This window comes from Dermacentor andersoni, chromosome 8 (assembly GCF_023375885.2).
Source record: "Dermacentor andersoni chromosome 8, qqDerAnde1_hic_scaffold, whole genome shotgun sequence".
Taxonomy (NCBI): Eukaryota; Metazoa; Arthropoda; class Arachnida; order Ixodida; family Ixodidae; genus Dermacentor; species Dermacentor andersoni.
This window is the reverse complement of record NC_092821.1, coordinates 142,373,087-142,397,291: the sequence shown is the minus strand read 5'-3', so window position 1 is coordinate 142,397,291 and position 24,205 is coordinate 142,373,087. Positions and strand designations below refer to the sequence as shown.

The 24,205-nt window shown below is 49.1% G+C and overlaps 2 protein-coding genes across 2 annotated transcripts; both read right to left on the bottom strand.

The window, feature by feature from the left end:
* Positions 1-3,789: 3,789 nt before the first annotated feature.
* Positions 3,790-7,830, bottom strand: LOC126526060 (scoloptoxin SSD14-like). The gene is made up of 4 exons (XM_072284138.1): positions 7,720-7,830; positions 6,400-6,587; positions 4,549-4,786; positions 3,790-3,795 (listed from the first exon to the last, which is right to left on the bottom strand). Exons 1-4 carry the CDS (start codon positions 7,828-7,830, stop codon positions 3,790-3,792), a joined length of 543 nt encoding a protein of 180 aa, XP_072140239.1.
* Positions 7,831-9,552: 1,722 nt separating this feature from the next.
* Positions 9,553-23,363, bottom strand: LOC126526058 (scoloptoxin SSD14-like). Its single transcript, XM_072284137.1, has 7 exons — positions 23,173-23,363; positions 19,135-19,350; positions 16,319-16,444; positions 15,438-15,538; positions 14,532-14,727; positions 11,571-11,734; positions 9,553-9,838 (listed from the first exon to the last, which is right to left on the bottom strand). Exons 1-7 carry the CDS (start codon positions 23,361-23,363, stop codon positions 9,621-9,623), a joined length of 1,212 nt encoding a protein of 403 aa, XP_072140238.1. The 3' UTR covers positions 9,553-9,620.
* Between the last annotated feature and the right edge of the window lie 842 nt (positions 23,364-24,205).

The window sequence follows — 24,205 nt, the reverse complement described above, 5'->3', positions numbered from 1 at the left end:
AATCATAGAGAAATTCCGGCAATGTATAATAAGATGAATGATAAAGCGCACACGCAGTTACATGCGTGAATGAAAAGCTTGAGCGTTGTCAGCATTAGTAGTTAGTCGCCGTCATATCCCGGTGTTCCCTCGCGGGCATCGTACGCCGTTAACATGTGACGTTGACGTGGTTTAGCGATGACGTGGACAGTGCCTTGCCACCGCATGAGTCTCAGCCGGTGACCGCGTTGCTGAAGGTTCTCTTGGATGTCCTGCGGTATCGGTACAGTGGTAACTAATGTGTTTACCGGCGATGCTATTATGGGGGTGCTGTACTGGACGTTGTCTAATTCATCGTGTTAGTCGTATTATCAAATTCCGCAATATCGGCGCTCTTGGCCAATCGGAGAGGCCAACCCTGTCGGCTAACTGAGCCGAGAAAATGGCCAACTCTACAACACGGCGGTATCTGATAATGCCCAAAGTGCCATTTCTGGGCACACAAATTTTGCCCTATCGTCGAGTTTGCCATCTTGTCATCTCTGATTGGTTTCGTAGGGTGGCTATACCTTTTCCAATTGGCTCAAGACGCCAACATGGCGGAACTAAAAACACCTCTCCACACACGCGTCGCTGCCGCTTTTGCCAAGTAGCGCCAACCTTAGATGCATGCCGCTGTGCCCCGATTCGTCGTTCACATCAATTCCCCTTTCCGGCATTTGCACTTCCTAAACTTCCGCTTGTGGCGTGCACGCTTGCACCTTTATGCAACAAATAGCTGATGGCAGTGACGCTGCTTCATGCCGCAATTTGAGAGGATGAGCGCGGTGGAAGAGGGTATGGTACGTTGGTGGTGCTGAACTAGCTGGTCGGCGGAAACGTGTCGAGGGGCTTTAGGTGGAACGTGGCGGCAGTGTAAAAAATTTCACCCCCAGAATACTGTTCTGAACATCGTCGAATTCTGCCGCATTGTCAAATTATGTAATGGCGGCGCTTCCAACCACTCAGAGTTGACAAGATGGCAAATTGGACAATATGGCGGAATTGTAGGCTGTCTGCAGAATAGCACCCTTACAGATGTTCAGCCACCCTATAGTTTAGCATAGCATATACTGGAAACGAACTAAGAGTACCTAGAAATAGAGAACTGAAGAAAGGCATTGACGTCACTCTTTCAAATTGTCCTTCTTGTATTAAATGGAGGATCGCGCAGGCCCTCTAAGTCATAGAATATACGCTGGCAAATCCCAGAGTGCCCTAAATAATTTACTGTAATACTCGTTTCCAAAAACCAGTTTCGGTTTACCTATGGGATTGGATGGATCACGACGCCACAAATACACTGACTTGCTCCGTTCCTGTGATGGCAGCGGCTGCCGCAGCATGCGAGCTCATCCAAAATAAGCGAGCACAGTACAACCCCCCCCCCCCCCTCCCTTCATATTTTTTTCAGCCGGCAACATCATCTTACGCAGCTGACTCAGGCTATTGCTTCATCGTGTCAGCAAATTTTGTTTTGTGTCATGACGTCGCGATAATGTCGACGGTGCCAAGTTCGGCATTCCGAGATCAACACGAGATGAGTTTCAGTCCCATTCAGTCCCAAAGGATGCAATGACAATAAATCTCGTGATTTAATTCCAAGTTATACTGCGGCCTCTTTTGGAAGAAAGCGAAAGTAGTAAATCTGTTTGCATTTTTCAGTAGTTCTACGTAATTGCGGAGCAATTAAATGTCAATTAGTGTACAATCAGTCATGCCGCATTTTTTTTTCTCGTAAAGATTCTCGAGTCACCTGCCCAAACTATACGTACAAGTTACTTGATCGTTGCAGGCATAACGAGGAACGAAAAGCTACTACTTCACAGTTGCTGACTGATTGAAATGCGTCCAACATATCCCTTCGAAAATGTTAGTGCCTTGGGGCGCTGGGGTGGGGGAGTGGGGTGGTTAGGGGTTTTGTGACGCCACCCAAAATTACCGCGGCGGCAATATACCGTTTACAAGAACTTATATATCTCTCATATGTATATGTAAAATATGTAAAATGTTCAACTATTATAGGTCAGCGCGATGTGTTTGAATCACGCACAAAAAGTAACTGAATCTTTCAAAATGGCTGCCGCTGTCCCTGCAGAACCCCTCCCGAAAATTCTTTCTAGGTAACGTCCTGGTAGCGCCTTTGGTAAAGTGGTCCTGTGTAGCAGCAGCTATATACAGTATGATGTAAGCCGTAGTAAATTGGATATTCGGATAAATAATTTCACCCGTAGCAGAGTTCTCGTGTGTTGGTGTGTGTTATTTTTTTCTTGCCATCATAAAATTCTTGCCCACAAGTACGGACACCACGACTGAAATGGATTAGTGTGTAATTCAAATAACAAGTACGTGTTTCCTCACGTGTACTTGCTATGGGGCATCCGTCTACGTACGGTGCAGCTTATATAACTTTGGAAATAAAGTTGAATTCGTGCAGTACACACTTTTCTTCCGCAGCGAATTGGTATACTCGCAGAAGGTTTTCTGAGGCAATGAAAGGAAAGAAAGGTAAAAACACTTCATTCATGGGACATCCGAATCATGTGCCAATGTCGACGCACCATTCTGGGTACAAATAGGACGTCCTCTGGACGTCCATTTTCGGATATCCTCTCACGGATGTCTCGAGAATATCGCGCATTGACCTCTCTCGGACATCATGCCATGGGTTTCGCGAGGTTGTCCCGCATGTACCTTTCTTTTGACATACACGTTAATATCTGTCCTCCGATTGGTGATTGGCCTTTGAGTTTCCTCGTAAAAGAATGATCTATTCTCGCATGTTCGAATTACAGTCCAAAGCTATAGTGTCTGCAGCACGTCTGTGCGTCGTTCTTTACGAATTTTCCTGACGCAATTTACTTTGAAAACTTCAATTAGTTCAATAAGGCGCTTGGTGGAAGGCCTGTAAACATTGAGGGCATGCTACATTTCCGCGAATGTGCGCGCGCGGGTAACGTGTGTATCTGTTCTTGATGCGTGGGTTTCATCTGTCACACATTGTGTGTTGCGACCGCGGTGGACATTAAGAGAAACACTGTGCAAAAGGCCCCGGTGTATGCCCGTAAAATGTACGCAGCGTGTCCCCAAATGTTCCTCGCGGTCATGCAGCGGATGTCCGCAGGACACGAAAACGCGGCCAAACGAACGTGTGAGGGACGTCCACAGGACGTATTTGACACATCCAAAGGATATACGTGTCCTGCTGGCGGTCGTTAATTGGACGTCATTGATTGTTTTTCACTGGGTAAGTAGTCCGGCAGCGTTTGGGCAGCGTTTCTTGTTTCTCGGAACAGACGCAGCTTACACGTTCGACGGTGTCGCGTTCTCCCAAACGCGTAATTAGGGGAAAAGCATGAAAAATACGTCAACTCTTGACGCTCGGTGTTGTGTTTTGTCTCACTTAGGTGTTGTATAAAGCCTGTTTACGTTTTCTCTTCCCCAGCTTAACTGACGCGGACGAGAATGTGGGGACTATATTCAGGAGCGCTCTCACTCGTGCGCGCTTTGCCTCCGTAGCTTTCCCTTCATAGCCACATTATATCCCAGGGACGGCCCTCACCGCGTCCACGTATTCCTCCGCGCGCACCGAGTCCGGCAGTAGCGGGTGATGCAGGCGGCCGCAGTCGATGGCCTCCTTGATGGTGTGCTTCATCCAGAGGACGCGCATCGCCACCTGCGCGACGGCGGATATGAAAATGGATGATAAAGATAATAAATATCGTCTTAGATGCGAGAGAAGTAGTCTTTCAACGCTCTGCATTCGTTAATTTACCTCTAACAGCAAGAGAACGGGGACAGTTTATGCACATTCAGTGTAAAGGAGTGTGACCAAACGGTTTTCGTGTTCTCTGACCGTTTGTCTCCGCTCCTTTACAATGTACGTATAGGTTGATTATACAGGGTATTTTTTTAGAATATAGAAATTTGTTTTTACAAAACTGTTATGACCGTAGTGAGCGTAACATTTTTCCAGACAAGTTGTAACCACTAATAACGTGAGTTCCGGAATGGTAATTAAAACACGTTTCTTTAATTAACTTATTTATTGGAACCTTGGGGAATGCGGCGCGAGCACACACACACACACACACACACACACACACACACACACACACACACAAACCCATATATATATATATATATATATATAGAGAGAGAGAGAGAGAGAGAGAGAGGGAGAGAGAGAGTCCGAAAATAATGAAATAAAAGGAAAACATGTTGAAAAACGACGACTGTATGAACGACTGGGAGACTCGCTGCACGCGAGGGGGGGGGGGGTGATCTTGCAGATACACGATGTCCTTGTCTAATAATAGTTGAATAGATGCCCGACTACGCACGAAAACCCTTCGTACATCAGCTCGGCATCAATTATCTCTTCCATTTGAAGACCGGTCTAAATAATCGAACAGTTGGCTGTTCTATTTCAAGACCGGGTCTAAATGGGACATTGTCCTTGACCCGCCATTCGAAAGTCCGCAATGTTCGCGCGCCCCCATTAATGGACGCCTCTTCGCCGGCGCGTACCTGGGCAGCCCCCGAGATAGCCAGTGGTCCGCCGGTGGGCGCCCCCAAGCCCCGTAGTAGCCCGTCGGAGGTGAACAGAAGCGGCGCGGCGGAAGACATGGGCCTCTTTCCGGGCGCAATGCGGTTGGTCAGCTGCTCCGGGTAGCCCTGGAAGCCCGTGCGGCCCGGGTACGAGAACGCGTCCAGTCGGTTGTTCAGCAGAACGCCCGTCGACGGCGACAGCCACAGCGATCCGAAGCTGCGTGCCGTGACGCCGCAAGAGGGTCACAGAGTGGAGAAATGACGTCACTAAACAGACGGGCGTCATTTATTCGCGTATCAGAAAACTTATGCAACCCTAGTCACCCGCGTATCCAGGCAGGATGTCCAGATAACGCTGGTCCAGATTAAAGCGCCTTAGACTTTGTAAAGTAGCGACACTCTCCTCCTCCTCGTTTCTCCTCTCTTTCACGCTCCCTCCTCGACTGTGGCGCCGCCTACACTGCTCGAGCGTAGCAACGGCGCCAACATGCGCTCCTCGTCACCCCGTAGACGCTTCTCGAGCAAAAATGGCGCTGATGCACGGCGCGAGGGCCCACGTGATGCTATTAGGCCAATAGCGACGCGGCGTCAGCCTCGGCCTGAGTGCGCGAGGGGGAGGCGGCATTCTTCAAAGTGCGGCGTTACTTTACGAAGTTTAAGGGGCTTTAGGTCCTTTAGCCCCCCCCCCCCCCCCTATAAGGTTGTGTTCGCAGCACCAGCGTACAGCACCTGACAAACTCGTGAAATCCTTCCTCCCCAGCTTTTACTGCTCTGGAGGGACAAAAAGGTTTAAAGGTTATTGAAGACCACCCACCGAAACATACAAAAACTCGTCCTCCTTAATAACAAACTCAAAATGTCGCAGTTTCGCCTTTCGGGCGAAACTGCGACATTTTGAGTTTTAGATCCGAAGGTTGATACGGCCCGTACGGAGGACTCGCTTCAATTTTCCAATTACGATGAACCCGCTGAAACTAAAAGTTGGAAATTTTGTGAACGAATTTATGTTAATTAGCGTTTAATTATCCCGTATCATGCGTCACACCGTGGTCGCCACCATTGACCTTTTTTTTTTGTCACTCCGATCTTCACAGTACAGAAAACTTGGCAAAACTTGTTTGGTCCCATAGCCTGGATGGCTATAGTAACGGGACCTTCGAAAGAACCACCCTTTTATTTCAAAACGGCTATCTTTAAACATTACTTAATATCTTCGTAGGAAAACCCGGTATGTGTGTGCATCGGAACCCCGCAGCAAACTGGTGACACCTGTAGCAGAGCCCCCCCTCCCCCCACCCTCCCTTGCGCCGCTCAAACTCCTACGCCGCTCAAACTCCTGCGTTCGCCTGCACGTCTACCCTTCACGATGGCGTCGCTTGAATGCACATATTTGTTGCGCATACAGAGGACATCTAGCGTTTGCTCTCTCATTGTGTGCAGTTTCGCAGTCAACAGAGCCGATCACCGGCACATTTGCAAGGCTAGTATAGACGGGGCTGCATACAGGCCGATTCGTTACGTGAGTGCTGTCCCGCGCACGGGTGGTTCGGCGAGACAGCAACCGCGGTTAGGAAATTCCTGCATAGGGGTCCACCTTAAATCGTGTGGTAGAGCGTTAAGCAGGGACAAGGGACGCAAGAAAAACGAAGACAAGCCCTTGTCCTTGTCCAAGTCCCTTGTCCCTGCTTCGCGCAGTACCACACAGTCTAAAATGGAAAACAGACTATAGCCCAAACCATCGCCTTTCCAAGTCCACATTGAAGCTTCTCTTTGAAACGACTAAGCAGTTACACGCGCGAGAGGCCGTGTGGACGTGCGTTCTTCGCTCACTCCCAGTTGAGCGAGGCAACCACGACGACGGCGTCCCCGTCGGGTGCCATGACGGCAACGAAGCTGGAACCATGGTCCTGGGCCACGGGTGCCCGCCAGCCGTAGTCCTCGACGTGCGCGCGTGGCTTGTCGCCCACGTTGGCAGCGATGCGCGTGATCTTGTCGGCGTTCTGCAGTTCCTCCATCTCCTGCGCGCGGCGAAGGTGTGCGAAGAAGACGTGACGTCTTTGTCAAATGGTATGGAGGCTATTACAGGGGGGGGGGGGGGGGGGCAAACAACCGCATCGATAAAGACTATAGCTGTCGAATCGCCCTTATTTCGCTTTGAAGAACGCACCGTTAAAGCAGGAAGGCTGAGAAAGGAACGCGGTGGGCCTCGCACGTGGGGAACTATTGGCGTGGACGCGCGCCGCTGTTTGTAACGAGGACAACGGCGTGACAACGCGGATGATTTCCGGAATGGTTTGGGTGAAAAAAAATAAAAACGAAAAGGAAAGAAAATAGAAAATACGAGCGTTTTGCTCTGCTGTTGTCATTTCAAAGATGTCGGTTTGTTGGTTGGTTGTTCCTCATTGGAATGGCGCTACCTGCACTGGCGATCGGCCTTGAATCGGGCGATGCAAGGATCAAAAGTAATAAAAATAAATAGAAATTGAATTAGTAACCGGAAAACAGCGAAATTGAAGTGCAAGAGTGAAATATTTGGTTTCTTCGTTTTGTTTCTTTTACGTAGTTCCTTTGGGTAGATAGGCGCATGCACCAAATGAAATACTCCTCAGTCGCTACAACCATTCCGTCCTTCTCGTGTTTTCACCGAAGCGTCCCCTACGTTATCTCTCTTCTACCCAAAATGAATTCGTTCCGACTTGCTCGATATTGTTCGATAGATCACCCTCCTAACATCCTCGCAACGTTTGTTACATGCTAGAAGGTGGCGGCTACATGAAACAGTGTTGCATGGCCACTTTAATATTAAAATTACATTTTAGGGCCTCACGGGACAAAACCAGCATATGAATTTGAAGCACACCGTAGCAGGAGGGGGGGAGATTTCGTACTAATTCTGACCAACATGCACTCAATGCACTATACGCGGCCCTTCATTTTCGTTTTATTTTATTTACTTATTAATTCTTTTTTTCAATTTCGCCGCCATCGGAATGCGACCGCAGCGGCCCGGATTCGATTCCGCGCCTTCCGGCTTCGTAGCGTGACGTCAAAGTCACTACGCCACCGCGTCACTTTATTATGTCTAACTCTACAGCGCCCTCTTAAGTCACGCGTGCGCTCAACAGCCGGAATACGTGGCTCCTTTCTTACCGCGGTGACGTCACCGAAGAGGGGGTCTTCAAGGCGGCCTCTGCGTGCGATGGCGTACTTGAAGGCCTCGACCAACCGGTGCGCCGTCGTACCGTCGTCCGGAAGCGTCATGCTCTCCGACAGAGGGAACCTGCGGTTGTCGAGTGAACACCGTATAGAAGGAGAACGTAGAGCATTCTCCTTTCGCACACGACAGCCCGCGCTGTTTCGATCGCTCTCAACAGCTGTCCCTGCGTGCGTGCGCGTCTCGCTAAAGAGCGGACGTGAAGGCTGTCTTTCCCGCCTCGTCAGACTTCTTACGGTAAAGCCCACTTCAATCACATCGTACAGGTGACGTATATCGTAGAGCCTTCTCTTTCGCATGTGACAGCCTGCACAGTTTCGATTGCTCTGAACGGGGCTGTCCCTGCGTGCGTGCGTGTCTCGCTAAAGAGAGGACGTGAAAGCTGTCTTCTCCGCCTCGTCAGTCTTCTTGCGGTGAAGCCCACTTCAATCACATCGTACAGGTGACGTATCTCGTAGAGCCTTCTCTTTCGCATGTGACAGCCTGCACAGTTTCGATTGCTCTGAACGGGGCTGTCCCTGCGTGCGTGCGTGTCTCGCTAAAGAGCGGACGTGAAAGCTGTCTTCCCCGCCTCGTCAGACTTCTTGCGGTAAAGCCCATTTTAATCACATCGTACAGGTGACGTATCTTGTAGAGCCTTCTCTTTCGCATGTGACAGCCTGAACAGTTTCGATTGCTCTGAACGGGGCTGTCCCTGCGTGCGTGCGTGTCTCGCTAAAGAGAGGACGTGAAAGCTGCCTTCTCCGCCTCGTCAGCTTCTTGCGGTGAAGCCCACTTCAATCACATCGTACAGGTGACGTATCTCGTAGAGCCTTCTCTTTCGCAGGTGACAGCCTGCATAGTTTCGATCGCTCGCAACGGGGCTGTCCCTGCGTGCGGGCGTGTCTCGCTAAAGAGCGGACGTGAAAGCTGTCTTCTCCGCCTCATTAGTTTTCTTGCGGTGAAGCCAACTTCAATCACACTGTACAGGTGACGTATGACTTCAATCATGTACACATACTCCCTTGAGCAAAAGTGCGTGGGGACCAGGGATTCCGTGACAAAGCAGATTTTCTTCTCCGCCCACGAATGCAACCAGAAACTGAGGACTGCCGCCCAAACTTGACATTGCGAACTTTCCAGTGCACTTGTCAGTTCCATTGTGCAGATCTGAATTACCACGAACTTCAATTTTAATTTTTTCGGCGAGCCTGCGTTCCGTATACTTCGGCTTAGGCGGTGCAGGTGGCAGTGACATCCTGTATGTTTGAGCTACCTGTATGCGCGTATACAGCTTGGAACGTCACCATCACTGCGGTAAATCGTTCTAAACGATAGAAGCAAACGAACGTATATAAACAAACAAAAACGAGATAGAGCCAAACAACGGAAGAAACTGAGGGAGAAAAAAATGGCGTTGTGATGTTTTGTTTCGTATGCCGATCGGAAAAAGTGAGTCGTAATGACCGATTCCAACATATTTAAATTCACATACACATATTGGAGTAAACTGGAGCGGCTATAAAATCTCCTACTATTGTTAATATTGACTGCAAATAAAGAACGTTTCTGCGGATATACGAACTTTTAATGCTAGAATGGTGGAAAATATCTGTATTCCATTGCGCACTAAAATAAACCTCATATAAACACTGATTTACACGTAAGAACATAAGACCACACTCTAATTTTGCTCCCTAATAACTCTGGAAACGCAATACCCTACAGCTGTGAAGGACCGCGATTTTCTTCTCGGTGGGGTTAATATCTTTTTTTTTCTCTCGGCGTGTAACCCGTGTATTGCGATTGTAGCTGCATTTCCATTTTTCTTGTAAAACGGCCAGGAAGGCGTAAACAATTATTCGCTGTTAAATAAATAAATAAAACAACAAAACAATAGTGAAGATACTGCGACGTCATCGCACCTGTTGATCAGCGCCAGTATGAAGCTGACCACGATGCCAGACGAAGGGGGCGGGGCTGACCACACGGTCATTACTCTGCCCAGCTGCATGGCGGTAGCATTGCCCACGCGCGCACGGTACTCGGCCAGGTCTTGCTCCGTCAAGAGTCCGTCTGCGCGTGAAATTTTGTGTCACGATGGACTGAAAACATGGTTTACACCCTCAAATGTGAATAAGGGTGTGTAAATCTGCCTCTAACTCACACCTTACACTTCTTTTTTGGGTGTAAGGGCGTAATTCACAAATCAACTTGCACCCTTATTCTCTCTGAAGGAGGTAAATTGTTTTAGAGTGTGCTATACAAGCCACAACATTTAAGGCAAGGTGTTTCCTTTTCTTTTTTGGCCCATCGCTATACAAGGCCCAACGTTAGGAGACAGGAAGACAGTGGTGTGTACTAGAGAGAGGAGGAGGGCAGTCGATATTATTGTTAGCATTAAGAGGAATAAATTAGATTGACCAGGACATGTAATACGCTTAGGGCAGGTAACTTATGTATATTAGAGTGACAGAATCGGTGCCAAGAGAAGGGAAGCGTTGCTGAAATTTAAGAAAGTCGCAGTTTCGCCCGAAAGCAGAAGCATCGATTGCGATAGCAAATTAATAGACAGCTATACGAAGAAAGGATGGCAGTTTTATCGGGCGTAGGAACTCGTAAACATTTGCTTATGAACTAAATTAAAAAGCATAGTGTCACGCGCGCACGCGCGCACAAGCAAACATGAGCTCATCTCACTCGATGACCGCGCGCGCTCGCTGTCAAAACGCTGGAGTGAGGAAGCGCGGCAGCGGCAGCGAGCGAATTGACCTTCGTGCTGCCTCTAGCTTCAACGTGAACTAAGCGGCGAGAACACAGCGCACACGAAGCTATCAGCACTCGGCGCACTCTGTTCCCATCGCAGATCGCTTTCAAGATAGGGCTTGCGCGGCCCTGCCATACGCAGCTGCCGCCATAGCATTTAGGTGGTTTGCACTCAACTGAGCATAACGTTAAAAAAAGGCGTTGAATATGTCATCCATACCAGATATATATCTTTAGATCGAGTTTTAACAGCAAGTCAAATATACCGCGTCCTGAAATGATTGCATTAGGGGCGAAAGGCAAATCAACGCATAACGACGGGACGCAACCACTGTTTCTCGTAAATGCTCTTAAAATGATTATTGAAGGCACAATTAACCAACCACCTGCTAATCGCGTACGCACTTATCATCTATTAAAAACATATCACAAGAACAGTAATGCGTCATCAACTTCCAAAGTTTATCCGGGAAGCGTTTTCATAAATCCAGGGAGGCTGTAGTAGTCATGTCTGCCTTTTTAAACATACCGTTCAACTCATTGGTTGGTTGCTCAATTACGGCATTCAAATTGCAGCACGTCCGCATTTCAGTACACATTTCTAACCGCCCCACGCTACTGACGCAAAGTCTTCCTGAAAATGCAGGAATTGCGAACTAAAGCTTTTTTGGCAATATTTGTTCTAAAGATTGCTAAGTAGATTTTCGGAACAAAGATTGCTCAAGCCGGTAAACTTCTTGAAGCGCACTGATTTTAGAGACCACTTATAGTGCTCCTGTGCATACTTCCCCGTTTCACTCAGTGCTCACTTTCTTCCTTTCTTTCTCTTTCTTTTCCCCCTTTCCCTTACCCCCCGTGCAGGGTAGCAAACCGGACGCTCGTCTGGTCGACCTCCTTGCCTTTTCCCTCTCCTCTCTTTCTTTCCCTTTGGAACAATGTGCTCTATATATGTTCAAATACACTGTTTTTTAAACTTTAGCCAGGGATCATTAACGAAAACCGCACGTACGTCACGGTACAAGAAAAAGCTTTCGCCACTGACCCGACGTGCGCACGTCACGTAAGAGGTCGGCGGCCACACTCCCGGTGTAGAAGTCTGCGCTCCCTTTCGCGGCCAGAATCTGGAGAGTTCGAGCCAGGGGCTCGTTGACCACCACGTCTTCCGGCCCGACTAAGGTGTCTAGACCTTTCTTCGTGTACAGCGACCTGCAGAAGAAGAACGGTGTAGAGAATAGGCACATATGCTATAGCTTGGCAAGCAGTGCCGTGTAAGGTTCCATGCTTTTAAAACGCAGCTTTCTTAGCGAACACCTCCCAGACCTTGCTGATCGCGGCTGCTGCTGCTGTCTGGCCGAATAGCAGACACAGCAAATAAGATAACCATATCTTATGGTGAGATCAAGCCTATGTTTCCGAGCGTATACGACAGACAGACAGACAGACAGACAGACAGACAGACAGACAGACAGACAGACAGACAGACAGACAGACAGACAGACAGACAGACAGACAGACAGACAGACAGACAGACAGACAGACAGACAGACAGACAGACAGACAGACAGACAGACAGACAGACGGACGGACGGACGGACGGACACATACACACGCGCACACGCACACACAAAGCAGATCTACACGCCATTTTGTTTAATATTTTTTCCCCTTTTATGGTGGCAGATGTTTTTTTTAGCTAGAAAGTGGGTTTGTGGCGTGCTACGTGTGTTTCTGCACCGGAGCGCCGTGACGTCAGGGCGCGCCAGGCCAGCACTTCGGTGCTCTAAAATGTAAATACAGGTCAACAAGCGTCAGCAAAATGCAACTAGCTCAATGATTTGGCTGGCGGTTTGACGGGCCTCAAAATCTCTGCCTGAGCGTGTTCGTGGCAGCCAAAAGCACTGTGGTCAGAGCTGAATTCTGCACAAGAAAAGCTTCAGTAATTTCTGTTGCAGGCGATAGGGCGTGCGTACAAACAACGTACAGTATATGCGTATGTAGCTGTGAACGTTACTATACGATAAGGGTAAGTGTTGTAAATAAATAAATAAATAAATAAATAAATAAATAAATAAATAAATAAATAAGTACAGTTTGACGTTGTTTTGTTGAGAAACTAAGTGCACTTTATTTTACAGTTTGTGTGTGTGTGTGTGTGGTTCGGGCGTGTTGCGTGCCTATCGCAAAACAGCTCGTTACAAGAGTGGATCATCTTAGGTTGACCGCTTTATACTGCAGCGCAATTTCGACTGCATAGTAATTCTGGATGCTTTGTCTTTATTATTTATTTTGTTTTTAAATACTGCAGCCATATTTAGGTCTATTGGACGGAGTGGATGATTAGACAAATGTACAACATATAACTGTACAAGTGCACGCAGCATAAGAGAGAGAGAGAGAGAGAGAAAACGAATCAAGAACTGCCGACTTCGAGCAAGAGATTATTTAATGGAAGAGAACGAATGGCTCAAAGCGGCAAGTTCCAATGTTTAATTGTTAGACGTTAAATAAAAGAGAACTGATTTTAGACGTGTCAGTCTGTGGCCTATAGGGTGCAATATTAAGGTGGCAATATACCTCCCAGGTGAAAAAAGTTCCGCGAATTTTATGCATGTGCTTAGGGAAGGCAAGTAAGGTGATATTTTATTAGAGTGAGAAAGGGCTTTAGGGCTTCAATGTAGCGATGCGTGCTGAGAGTATAGTCTGTTATAAAGCACTAAGTTTAGAAGACGAGGGAAAGTTTCCATCGTAACGACGGGCTAAATAAACCTGATTGCTCGTTTCTGAATCGTTTCTAAATTTTAGGCATCTGATTCGTTACATAGGTTTTTATCACTTAGGCATACTTATAGACCATGCGTGTCACTGTTATCTTAACGGCTTTTACGTAGCGGCATTCCATTTTGGTGATTATTTCAAAGTGTGAAGCGTCCTTTCTTTTGTTATGCTCCGAGAACACTGTGGTAGAAATTAGAATGAAAGGGAGTTGTAATCAATGCCATGCGGCGAATTTGAGGAGAAAATATTTGCACGGCTAGAATAAGAAACCAGAAGATTGTTCGGAGCCAAAGGAACGAAGTTTAGACAAATGCATGCATTGCCTATCATTCCCATGGTGAGTTAAGCGTCGTACCGCCGGAGCACGCCCACTATAACGCCAGATTTTCATTAAAAAGTTTTGTTCGAAACTCTTCGGATCACGCGAGACGTTATTGGACGTTGGTCCTCGCTATGCGCTCGCCTATGTTGTCACTGCTTGGACTGCGTCACTTGGACAATGTAAGCCTGCACAATTAAATCGCCGAGACTTTTAACAAGACCTTAACGTGTCCACGTGGAGGAGGCAATAGAGAGTTTTAGCGTATCCGGTATTCCGGCAAACGCAAGCGGATTGGGCGTTTTACCGTATGAGTGGAGGCGAAAACGCGGGCTGCACGGTGCAGCCACCTGGTGTTGCAGAGCACAACCAGACAAACACAGCTAATAACGCAGTAACCAAGTGTATTTTACTTTGCTGCTAGCGTAAATTTTTCGGCAGCAACACGATTACGCCGCGGCCGAAAGTTCACGCCAGCAGCGAAGCAGAATATACGAAGCAGAGCAATATTAGATCTGTTTCTTAAGAGACTTTTGAGCGCACAAAGACAGGATGTCGAACGAAGAAGGGACACACAGGGAAGGGACACCGATCTACGTCCTGTCTGTGCGCGCGAAAGTCTCTTAAGAACCATGTACAACCAACTCGTCCAAAACGTAACGCTATTAGCTCTGTATTTGTCTGACTGAACTATGCGCCGCCACGTGGCTGCACCGTGCAGGCCGATCACGTTTACGCCTCGGCCCCTCCGGTAAAACGCCCAGTCCGCTTTCGTTTACCCGAATACCGGACGCGCTAAAGCTCTCTCATACTGGTCGCATTGCCCGACACGCTTCGGCTCACTATCTGGTAAAGGAAATCTACAATCTAGCGCAGGCCTGAGAAACTGAGTTTAAGGAGAAAGCGTACCTTAGCGCCGGGTTCGCCAGGACGTGCGCCCGTCGGCGTGCCAGCTGCCGTGCCATCTCCGTCGTTACGGGGGCTCCTTGCGAGGCCACCTTGATGGCTTCTTCGAAGAGCACTGCCCAGGGCAAGCGTGACCCTCCCGCATCCAGGAGCTCTCGGAAGCCGCTCACTTGGCCAGGGACAGCGGCCGAACGCACGCCTGCGTATTGCGTGGTTGTCAGTAGCCAGTGTTTTTGACATCATCGTCATCATCACGGTCGTAGTGTCCGCTAACACCTACACCACTACCTTTGTTATCATCATCATCATCATCATAATCATCATCATCATCATCATCATTCGGACGTCCCTTCGAGATATCTCCTTACCTCTATCCTGAGTCAGGTAAAACCAAATTTCCTCAGTCGTTGATCGAGTTGCAAAATTTCTTAGAGGTCCCACGTTACAGAATGTGGATACATTAAAAATTAAAATGGTGGCAATGATTTGCCGATTGTTGCGTCCCCTGTCGACAACAACGCTAACTGTAAAGCACCACCTTGGCTAGAACTATAATAAAGGAAGTAGACCTGTGAGCGTAGTCAGTTATCGTCATCGCCGCCATCGTCGTCATCATAGTCGTCAATCCTATTCATGACCCCTGCGCCTGTCCTAGCGACATCTACGTAAAGTATACAATAGTCCAAACAAAATAAAAGGAGTTCTTAATCACACTTGTTCAGCACATTTTCTTCAATTTTTGGGCAGCGCACATAAAAAGGAAACACGAGCTCCTAAAGCGTCTTGCATTTTTCAGGCTTTCGTAGTTGCAGAGTTTGGCCCGTAACGACGCGTATTTCAGCGCACAAATGGTTGGAGTCATGGGCAAACAACGGTTTGTTTGAGAGGTTACTCGATCATCCGACTCACCGAAGATGGTGTCGTTGTGATATGCGACGTAGTGGGCTTCGGAAGCTTGCAGTGGAGCCGTCTCCCATGCGTCCACGAACTTTACCTCCGACGGAGTCTTGCTGCGCGGATCGGCGAAAGGGACAGCTTTGACAGGTGGCGCAGTAGCAACTGACAAGAGGCGCTAATTGCCCTCTCCCATACAACCTTGTCGTTCTGTTTCAAACAGAATACGACAAAAAAAAAAAGCATCTCTCCAGGAAAGTGCAGTGCGCAAAGGAAAATTTAGAAAAAAAATCATTTACCAGTATGCCTTGTCCCACCCACTTTTTTTCAAAATAAGTAAATCGTTACCATAGGAAGTGTCGATGCACCTTGGTCGCCCCCCTCAAAAAATGTATTCAGTGGGTGCGTCCCTGTACATCTCTATAGGGCGCTGGCTACACGACCGAAACTGAATGTTCCCGTGCTTCTAATTATTCTTTAATTCGGCGTCACATCCGCGAGAGGTTGGCCTCCTGGCTAGTTTAGATGGTACAGCAACGGACCCAGAGAGCTGTCGGTCCTTTGGTTCAGTTTAGAGCCTGGGTAAAATTCACCTTTAAATGTGGAGCTTTCCTTAGGAAACACGTATACGGCACTTGCTTTGTAACTCCTTGCTATACTCTCTGGTCTATGACAATTTTTTTCATTTCCCTAAATGCCCTTCACATTGGGGATTTTCGGATGACAGATGTGCGTATAAAATTCATGGCTGCGCTGTTGGCAATTACTTATTTTCTGCGTTACAATATGTTATGTTGCGACTTGTCGTCGAGCACGAGATTTGTGTTTCGTTGGTTGATCAAGTAAGCGGAGCGGCACAACGACTCCTACCAACGCGTGCTGCTGGTAGCCCTTACTTCTTGTAGTGGAGAGCGAAAAACCCGCCGCCGAGGCCGCAGGCGTGGGACAACACGACGCAGACGCACAGCATAGAAGCTACGGCAGCGTCGGCCGCGGTGCCATTCATCTCGATGAAAATCTTCCTGCATTAGACACGAGATAGCGCGGTAGGATGAAAGCGAAGAATGGGATTAAGAAACAAGTGTCCTGTGGTAACGCAAAGGTTTATGAGCTTGCTTCTTTTTAAGCCAAAGGCGGGCTCTCTAAAAAGTCACAGTTTCGCGGCGAAGCATCGAATGTGATAGCAAATTGTTATACAGCTATACGAAGTAAGGATAGTAGTTTTGTCGGCCATATAAACTTGTAACCATTCGCTTACCAACTAAATTAACAAGCATGGTGTTATGCTCGCACAGACAAACAGTAACGCACCTACCTCGATGACCGCGGACACTCGCTGTCAAAACGCTGGAGGGAGGAAGAGCGGCAGCAGCAGCGAGCGAATTGACCTTCCGGCTGCCGCTCGCTTCAACGCGAACTAAGCGGCGAGAACATTGCGCACACGAAGCTATCAGCCCTCGGTGCATCTAGACTTTCTACTCATCGCAGATCACTTTCCAGATGGTCGTGATAGGGTGCGCGCGGCCGCACCACACGCAGCTGCCGCCGGAGTAGAGCAGTCGCTAAAATGGCAACAGCGATTATTGCAGACCGGTAAATTATCAAAAGCTATGCTGATTTTGGGTTTTCGGAGATCGTTAAGTTAGTCTTGGCCTTAGCTGTTGCGTTGCTGTACTTGTTGGTGTGCAGCCAACAACGCCGCTTTGAAAAGTTGGGGGGGGGGGGCGGCAAATCACCTGCTTTGCCCCATCCCCCATAATTTCTGACAGTTGTGGGACAAGTGCCTCCCCTCGCCCGATAGATACACTTATGTCGTTGTTCAATAAAAAAATCTTACACCCACTTGGAGCACTGGGTATGTGCCGCTCAGTCTTTGCTGGGCTTCATTGAACCTCTTCGATGCCTACTTGAGTCACTGAGTATATGCCACGGGTTCAGTGACAGACAGACAGACAGACAGACAGACAGACAGACAGACAGACAGACAGACAGACAGACGGACGGACGGACGGACGGACGGACGGACGGACGGACGGACGGACAGACAGACAGACAGACAGACAGACAGACAGACAGACAGACAGACAGACAGACGGACGGACGGACGGACGGACGGACGGACGGACGGACGGACGGACGGACGGACAGACAGACAGACAGACAGACAGACAGACAGACGGACGGACGGACGGACGGACGGACGGACGGACGGACGGACGGACGGACGGACGGACGGACGGACAGACAGACAGACAGACAGACAGACAGACAGACAGACAGACAGACGGACGGACGGACAGACGGACGGACGGACGGACGGACGGACAGACAGACAGACAGACAGACAGACAGACAGACAGACCCGCAAAGCGTGGTAAGTACCTTTAGAATGTTAATGGCATTAAGAAATCAATTTGACATCGAATAAAAATTGACACAAGGTCGCAGTGTAGTGTTACCATGCGCTTATTACAGATTTACAACTACTTGAATTGCATGATGATGAATATCCCTCCATGTTTCGGTGGGATATCCAGCAAGTGCAATCATCGTCATTGCCGTCACATTTTTCATAGCGATAGCCCTTCAGAGAGCCTTTCGGCTCTCGGTTCATATAATATTTACATAACACTGACATAGCTTGAAATGAACCCACTGACGAGTATATATATATATATATATATATATATATATATATTCGAGTGAAGGAATCGGCAGAGCATCGTGGCGACGATGAAGACGGGAGATAAGGGAATATGGCGATGGAGAATCCATATAGCGAAGTAATGCGGAATCCAGTGGCACTGTCCCTGTAACACTTGGGTGGCAGCGGTGAAGTCAAACACAACGTGGAGGGAGCGCAAACTTCCTTTAGAATGTCAAGAATTGACAACCCCCGGCGAGTTGCGCCAACAACTGCGCGAAAGCGTCCCAAATGCGATAATACACTTTGGAAAGCGTGACGTCACTAGCCAAGTGGTGCTGAAGTTTCGGACCATGAAGTAAAAAAAAAGGGGAAAGTCTGTCCGTAATATTTTACAGGTAATAAGCAACCGATTTTGTGCCAAGTGAATGAAAGTATACTTTCGAAAAAATAACTTATCACCAGTCTAACCCCTTTCTTTTGTGCCGCTCCTTGGCGTTCCTTGATGTCGGCTGATGATGTTGGGGATGACATTACTTGAGCACGTGCTTGCGTCACCTGCGACCTAAGATGACAGCCCAATAGGTGAATCTTTCTAGTGGCATATGAAACAATACTTGAGCAGCTGATTACGTGTTGCTAGTTTAGTTTTCGTTTTAGATAGGCTGATGAAGATGGTGCTGACCATGGCACTACATGGGAGGGTGATGGTCTGGGCTAGATGGTGTTTCCATGAGGCCGTGTGATGCAGCGCGAAGCGGGACAAGGGACGCATACAAGCGCTTGTCCTCGTTTTTTTTCTTCTGCGTCCCTTGCTTTGCGCCGCACCACACTACGTGGGCACGTGCTAGCATCGTTCGTGGCGGCCGACGATGGCAAAGCAGCTGGTCAAGCTTCGCAGATGCGTTCGCAAGAATGCTTCAGTAGCTTGATTACGCTGACTCGGTGAAGCTTCTTTCATAGGTGCTTGAAAAAGTTCCCCACCAGATTAAAGTGCCTTGACGTTGCTCCTTTAGTTCACCCTTTAGACAGTATGATGGTGGCAGTGACGATGATGATTGTGCGTACCTGGGCACGTGGTTGCACCGTTCGTGGCCGACGATGGCAGCCCAGCTGCTGAAGCTTCCCAGAGGCGCGTTGCTGATGGGTCTCTTGCCGCGCAGAGAACGTTGCTGCACCGGGATGCGCAGATAGAGCACCGTCGCCGTCGTAAGCAGCAGGAACACGGCCGCGAACGTCACCACGCAAGAACCATGGCCACGAGTGGCCGGGAGGCGGCGCGACCTGCCGAGATTTAGGGTTCGCATTATTTGTTTGCCAGATTTTCTGCTGCATCTATCGGGCTTTCGACATGCTTAGCGGGTAATATGAGCGTCGTGGAGGACGAGGATCATCACTTCTTGGATTTTGGGTGACACTCGGCGAATTCCGAGTGAAGTAATGCATTCACGGCTCATAGCGAGAACGGAACATGCGAAGTAAAATGACGGGAGAATAGCTAACTTGTTTTGTGCATTTCTTTCGGCTTGGTTAAACATATGACATACACAAGGCTTCAGACAAGAGGCTTCGCAAACCAGCGCTAATACTACGTGCAGCCTGCTGTCATGTTGTAGCTTGTGCAGTTGGACATACATCCTGCGGTGTTAAGGCGTGCGTCTATATGCTAGTTATATTCTTCGTTGTGCTAAGCGCTCTAAATGGAGTCTGAAGTATGTCGCAAGCGACTTCACCTAGCTTTCAAATGCTGGTTGAGCACAGTACGACGTGCAGATTCGTACAACGCGCAAGACAGACCCCCTTTTCTCAGGAAGGAAACCTACTCACGTGACCGACGTTTCGGTGAAGAGTGGTAGTTCGGGCATTCGCATCTTTCGTTTCCGGCTTGTGATGCTCGGCGGTCGCACATCCTGGGCCAGCTTCAGGGAGTTCGGATTACGCGCAGCTTGGACCGCCATCTGTTGCCGTGGTGGCACGTGAAATTTTCTTTAATTTGATAATATACAGTCAGCGTCGGAAGCTTACGGGGCGCGTGTTTTCACGGAAAGGCCTCTGTTTTCGCGCAGCTCGGACGTTCAGCGTCTAAATAAATGCTACACATGTGTTGGTAACCTTGATTATACTGAAACATTGTATTACAGGCTACGCGTCTGAGTTTCGCACGAGTTGAACCACTTCACAGACCGTACGCATAGTAAAATTTTGAAGCCTATGGTAGTACTAACGACAGTTATTAAACGCGTACACTGGTGGAAAGCTGAAGAAGGAGTTAAGGACCGCGCAAAGAGCGATGGAGGGTGTAACGTTAAGAGACAGGAAGAGAACGATGTTGATCAGAGAGCAAACGGAGATATCTGGTATTCTAGTGGACACTAAGAGCAAAAAAAAAAAAGTGGAGCTGGGCAGGCCATGTAATACGTTGGGTAGTTAACCGGTGGACCATTCGTGTTACATGATGGGTGCCGAAGGAAGGGATATGCAGTCGAGGACGGCAGGTTGATGAAATTCGGAAATTTGCAGGGGTAAGTTGGGATCTAGCTGCTGGCGCGAGGCAGGGGTAATTGGACATCTCCCTGGCCTTCGTCCTGCAGTGGAATTAAAAATAGGCTCACGATGATGACACTGGAGGGTCCGTCATGGTCAGGAATTAGACGGTGTCAGATTATTCTCAAATCTCTCACGACGTACGTAAGCAGGGGTACGCGTATATGACTGCACTAGCCGAGGCTAATCGTGCACGTTTACGTGTCAGCCAGTGCGCAAATAATACCGGACAATTAAGGGGCACAAACGACATATATTCATTTATTTAAAGGTGCCCTCAAGGTACATACATAGTATATTATTATATATATATAGTGAAACAAGCCAAGAAACCACGAGACACAATGAGAAAGCAAGAGCTCTGAGTAAGTATGTAGCCTGCAACAGAGGCCATAACCTCGCTATTGTTCTGCGCGCAATTCGGCCGATAAGTGGCACACCGAACATGGTGACCAATCGGGGCCAGGTGACCGACGTCACCCTCACCAAATGAAAACGAGCTACACCGCTTGAATTACTTACGTCTTGGAACTTTGGTGAGGATTTCTTGCTCGCTCTTGGTTTGCTGTGTCGCTTGCCTTCTTCTCAAAACATGTGGCACTTACCCACTACGGCATATTGGCAAATGTGCCGGTGGTTAGGGGAAATATGAGAGGGACAGACAGATAGACAAAGGACTTTATTGATGGTCCCGAGGAACCGCGTCAGGGTACCTCCCTTTTCAGGGAGTCCCCGTAGCCGTCGCGGGCCGCACCCACATCCGGGTCGGAAGATCGTGGTCCTCCGTCCTGTTGCAGGCCCTCTGAACAGCCCGTAGTTGCTCTGAGAGGTCTCCGCTCTTAAGGGCTGCCTCCCAGTCGGTTAGAGTGGTTAGCGATGAGCTGCGTAACGCAGGACATTGCCAGAGCATATGGGACAAAGAGCAGTACGCCTCCCCACAGTCTGGACAGTGGGGTTCTACATTAGGCGCGAAGTGACTGAATCGGCCCCTGGATGTGAACGCCCCCGTTTAGAGCATGCGAAAGGCCGACAATTGTGGTCTAGTAAGTTTAGGATGTGGTAGCGGAAAGGCCTGCCGAGCAGGTTGATAATGTGCCAAGATTTCATGGAAGGTGAGAAGCGAATCCCTGTACAGTCCTAAGTCGCCGCCCGTAAGTCCACCGGAACCGCCGCGGTGTGTAAGACCTCGCGCACAGTCATGGGCCAACTCATTGGCGTTAACAACCTCGGAGTACACATTGATTCCCATATGGGACGGGAACCATTTAATGATATGAAAACCAGCAGCCCCCTCGCTGCCGAGGATGGCCACCGCCTCCTTTGAAATCGAGCCGGAGGCAAATGCTCGGGCTGCAGACCTGGAGTCTGTAAAGATATTGGGACTTAGAGGGTCCTTCAGTGCTATAGCTATAGCAACCTGCTCGGCTACTGTTGCAGAAACCTTCCGCACGGATGCTCAGTTAATGAGAGTGTCATTGGAGTCAACCGAAACTACAGCATAGTGATCAGAGCGCCCGTACTGGGCGGCGTCAACGAAACATGCAAGATTCGGAGTGGCCGCAGCCATATTTTTAAAAGGGAACGAGCCCGGGCTACCCAGCGCCCTACATTGTATTGAGGGTGGACGTTACGTGGTATAGGATCTACCCTGAATGAATCTCTGACCATGGATGATAGGGTCGCGTTGCGCTCCGTGATTTCCTGGTGACCGCATCCAACGAATTTGAGGATGCGCCTCTCCGCTCGCGATGATGAGAGTCGTATTATTTGGGCCACTCGTTGGGCCTCGATCACCTCTGACAGGGTGTTGTGCATGCCTAGTTGCATGAGACGCGCGGTGCTGGTAGTGAGTGGTAAACCCAGCACGCGCTTGATGCTTTTGCGTATGAGGGCGTCAATTTTGGCCTCATCCCGTTTGAAGCAGCGCAACGCGCAGGCTGCATAGTTAACGTGGCTCATAAGAAACGCGTGGTAGAGTCTGAGCAGATTGCTCTCGCTTAACCCCCCCCCCCCCCCCCTGTGGTTCGAGACCCTGTGGATAAGCCGAAGCATATTCTCTGTCTTGAGGTAATGGGGGCTATAATCTGAGTTGCCCCCGCGAGATTCTAGCAAGAGTCCGAAGACCCTGATGGCATCCACTCTGTGGATTTGTTGTCCGTTCCTCGTATAGAGGGCTATGAGAACTTGATCTAAGGGTGTGGAGCACCTAACCCCCGTCGGGTGGGCCTATACAAAAGAGTTGGGACTTGGTTGGTGACAGACTCAGGCCCCGTGTCTACTAGGAAGTGTTCTGTGATGTCGAAGGCCTCTTGGAGCGCACTCTCATGTGCAGCGTCAGACTCTCCCATGAACCACACGGTAATATCATCCGCGTAGAGGGCGTGACCCGTTGTTCTTACTGGGGCCAGTCTGTCCGAGAGGCCCTTCATGGCGATGTTAAACAGTAGGGGAGAGATGACCGCCCCTTGCGGGGTGCCTCTCGCTCCCAACGTAAAGTCCTTAGATCTGATTTGCCCTATTTTGACAGCGGCCTTGCGATCCCCGAGGAAGGAGCTAACGTACGCATGGAATCGCGGCCCCAGGCCCAGGTCCGAGATGGCGTCTAGCACGAACCGGTGCGAGATGTTATCAAAAGGCTTGGACAAGTCTAGATCAAGGATGCCCAGAGTGTCGCTAGTGTCGTCGTCAATGATTTGCCTCTTTATAAGTTGTATGACGCCCTGTGTAGAGAGTGCCGGCCGAAAGCCGACCATCTTGTGAGGGAATAACTTTTTAGTTTCTATGTGCCTAGATATACGGTTGTGAATGGCATGTTCGGCCACTTTACCCACGCAGGACGTGAGCAAGATGGGCCGCAGGTTCTCCTGCGTAAGAGGTTTGCCTGGTTTCGGGATGAGCACCACTGAGGCTGTCTTCCAGGAGTCGGGGACGAGGCCCGTTTCCCAGATTTTATTGACTGCCTCGGTGAGCAGCGCAACTGATTTTTCGTCCAAGCTTATTGGAGATGCCACCCGGGCCCAGGGCAGAGCGACCACTGAGCGTTTGGAGCACCTCCCAGATTTTGGATTCCGTGAAGCGGGTGTCGAGCTCCCCAGCCGCTACCACCCCTCCCCCACGCCCCCCTTTCACCGGAGGTGCCCAGCGGGAGGTACTTCTCGGCCAACTCTTGCAGGAGAGCGTGTTCAAATACGCCCGCCTCCTTTTGATTATGAGCTATGCAATAATTGCCTAGTCAGTGATTGCTTTTGCTTTGCGAATCGTCGAGTATGTGTTTGAGCAGGTTCCATTTGTCACCCGCTTTCATCTGCCCATCAACCGAGGAACTCACTTCGTTCCTTTAGTTATAATGAGAGAAAAGCCGGCGAGGTAAGCCCGAATCAATGTTCGGACCTGCTACTTAAGTAGCAATGCGAAAAGGAAGTAAGAAAAAATAAGAGAGAAAAGTGTTGATGGTGGGCACGAAGACGGTGGTGAAGAAGCTTCCTGACCAATTCTTACAAGATTTTGACGGAGGCCTTTAAAACATGGGTTCGGCCGAGATCTTAGTAGATCGTTTTCAAAGGTTGATTGATGAAGTTGGACGCATGTTGTGTCA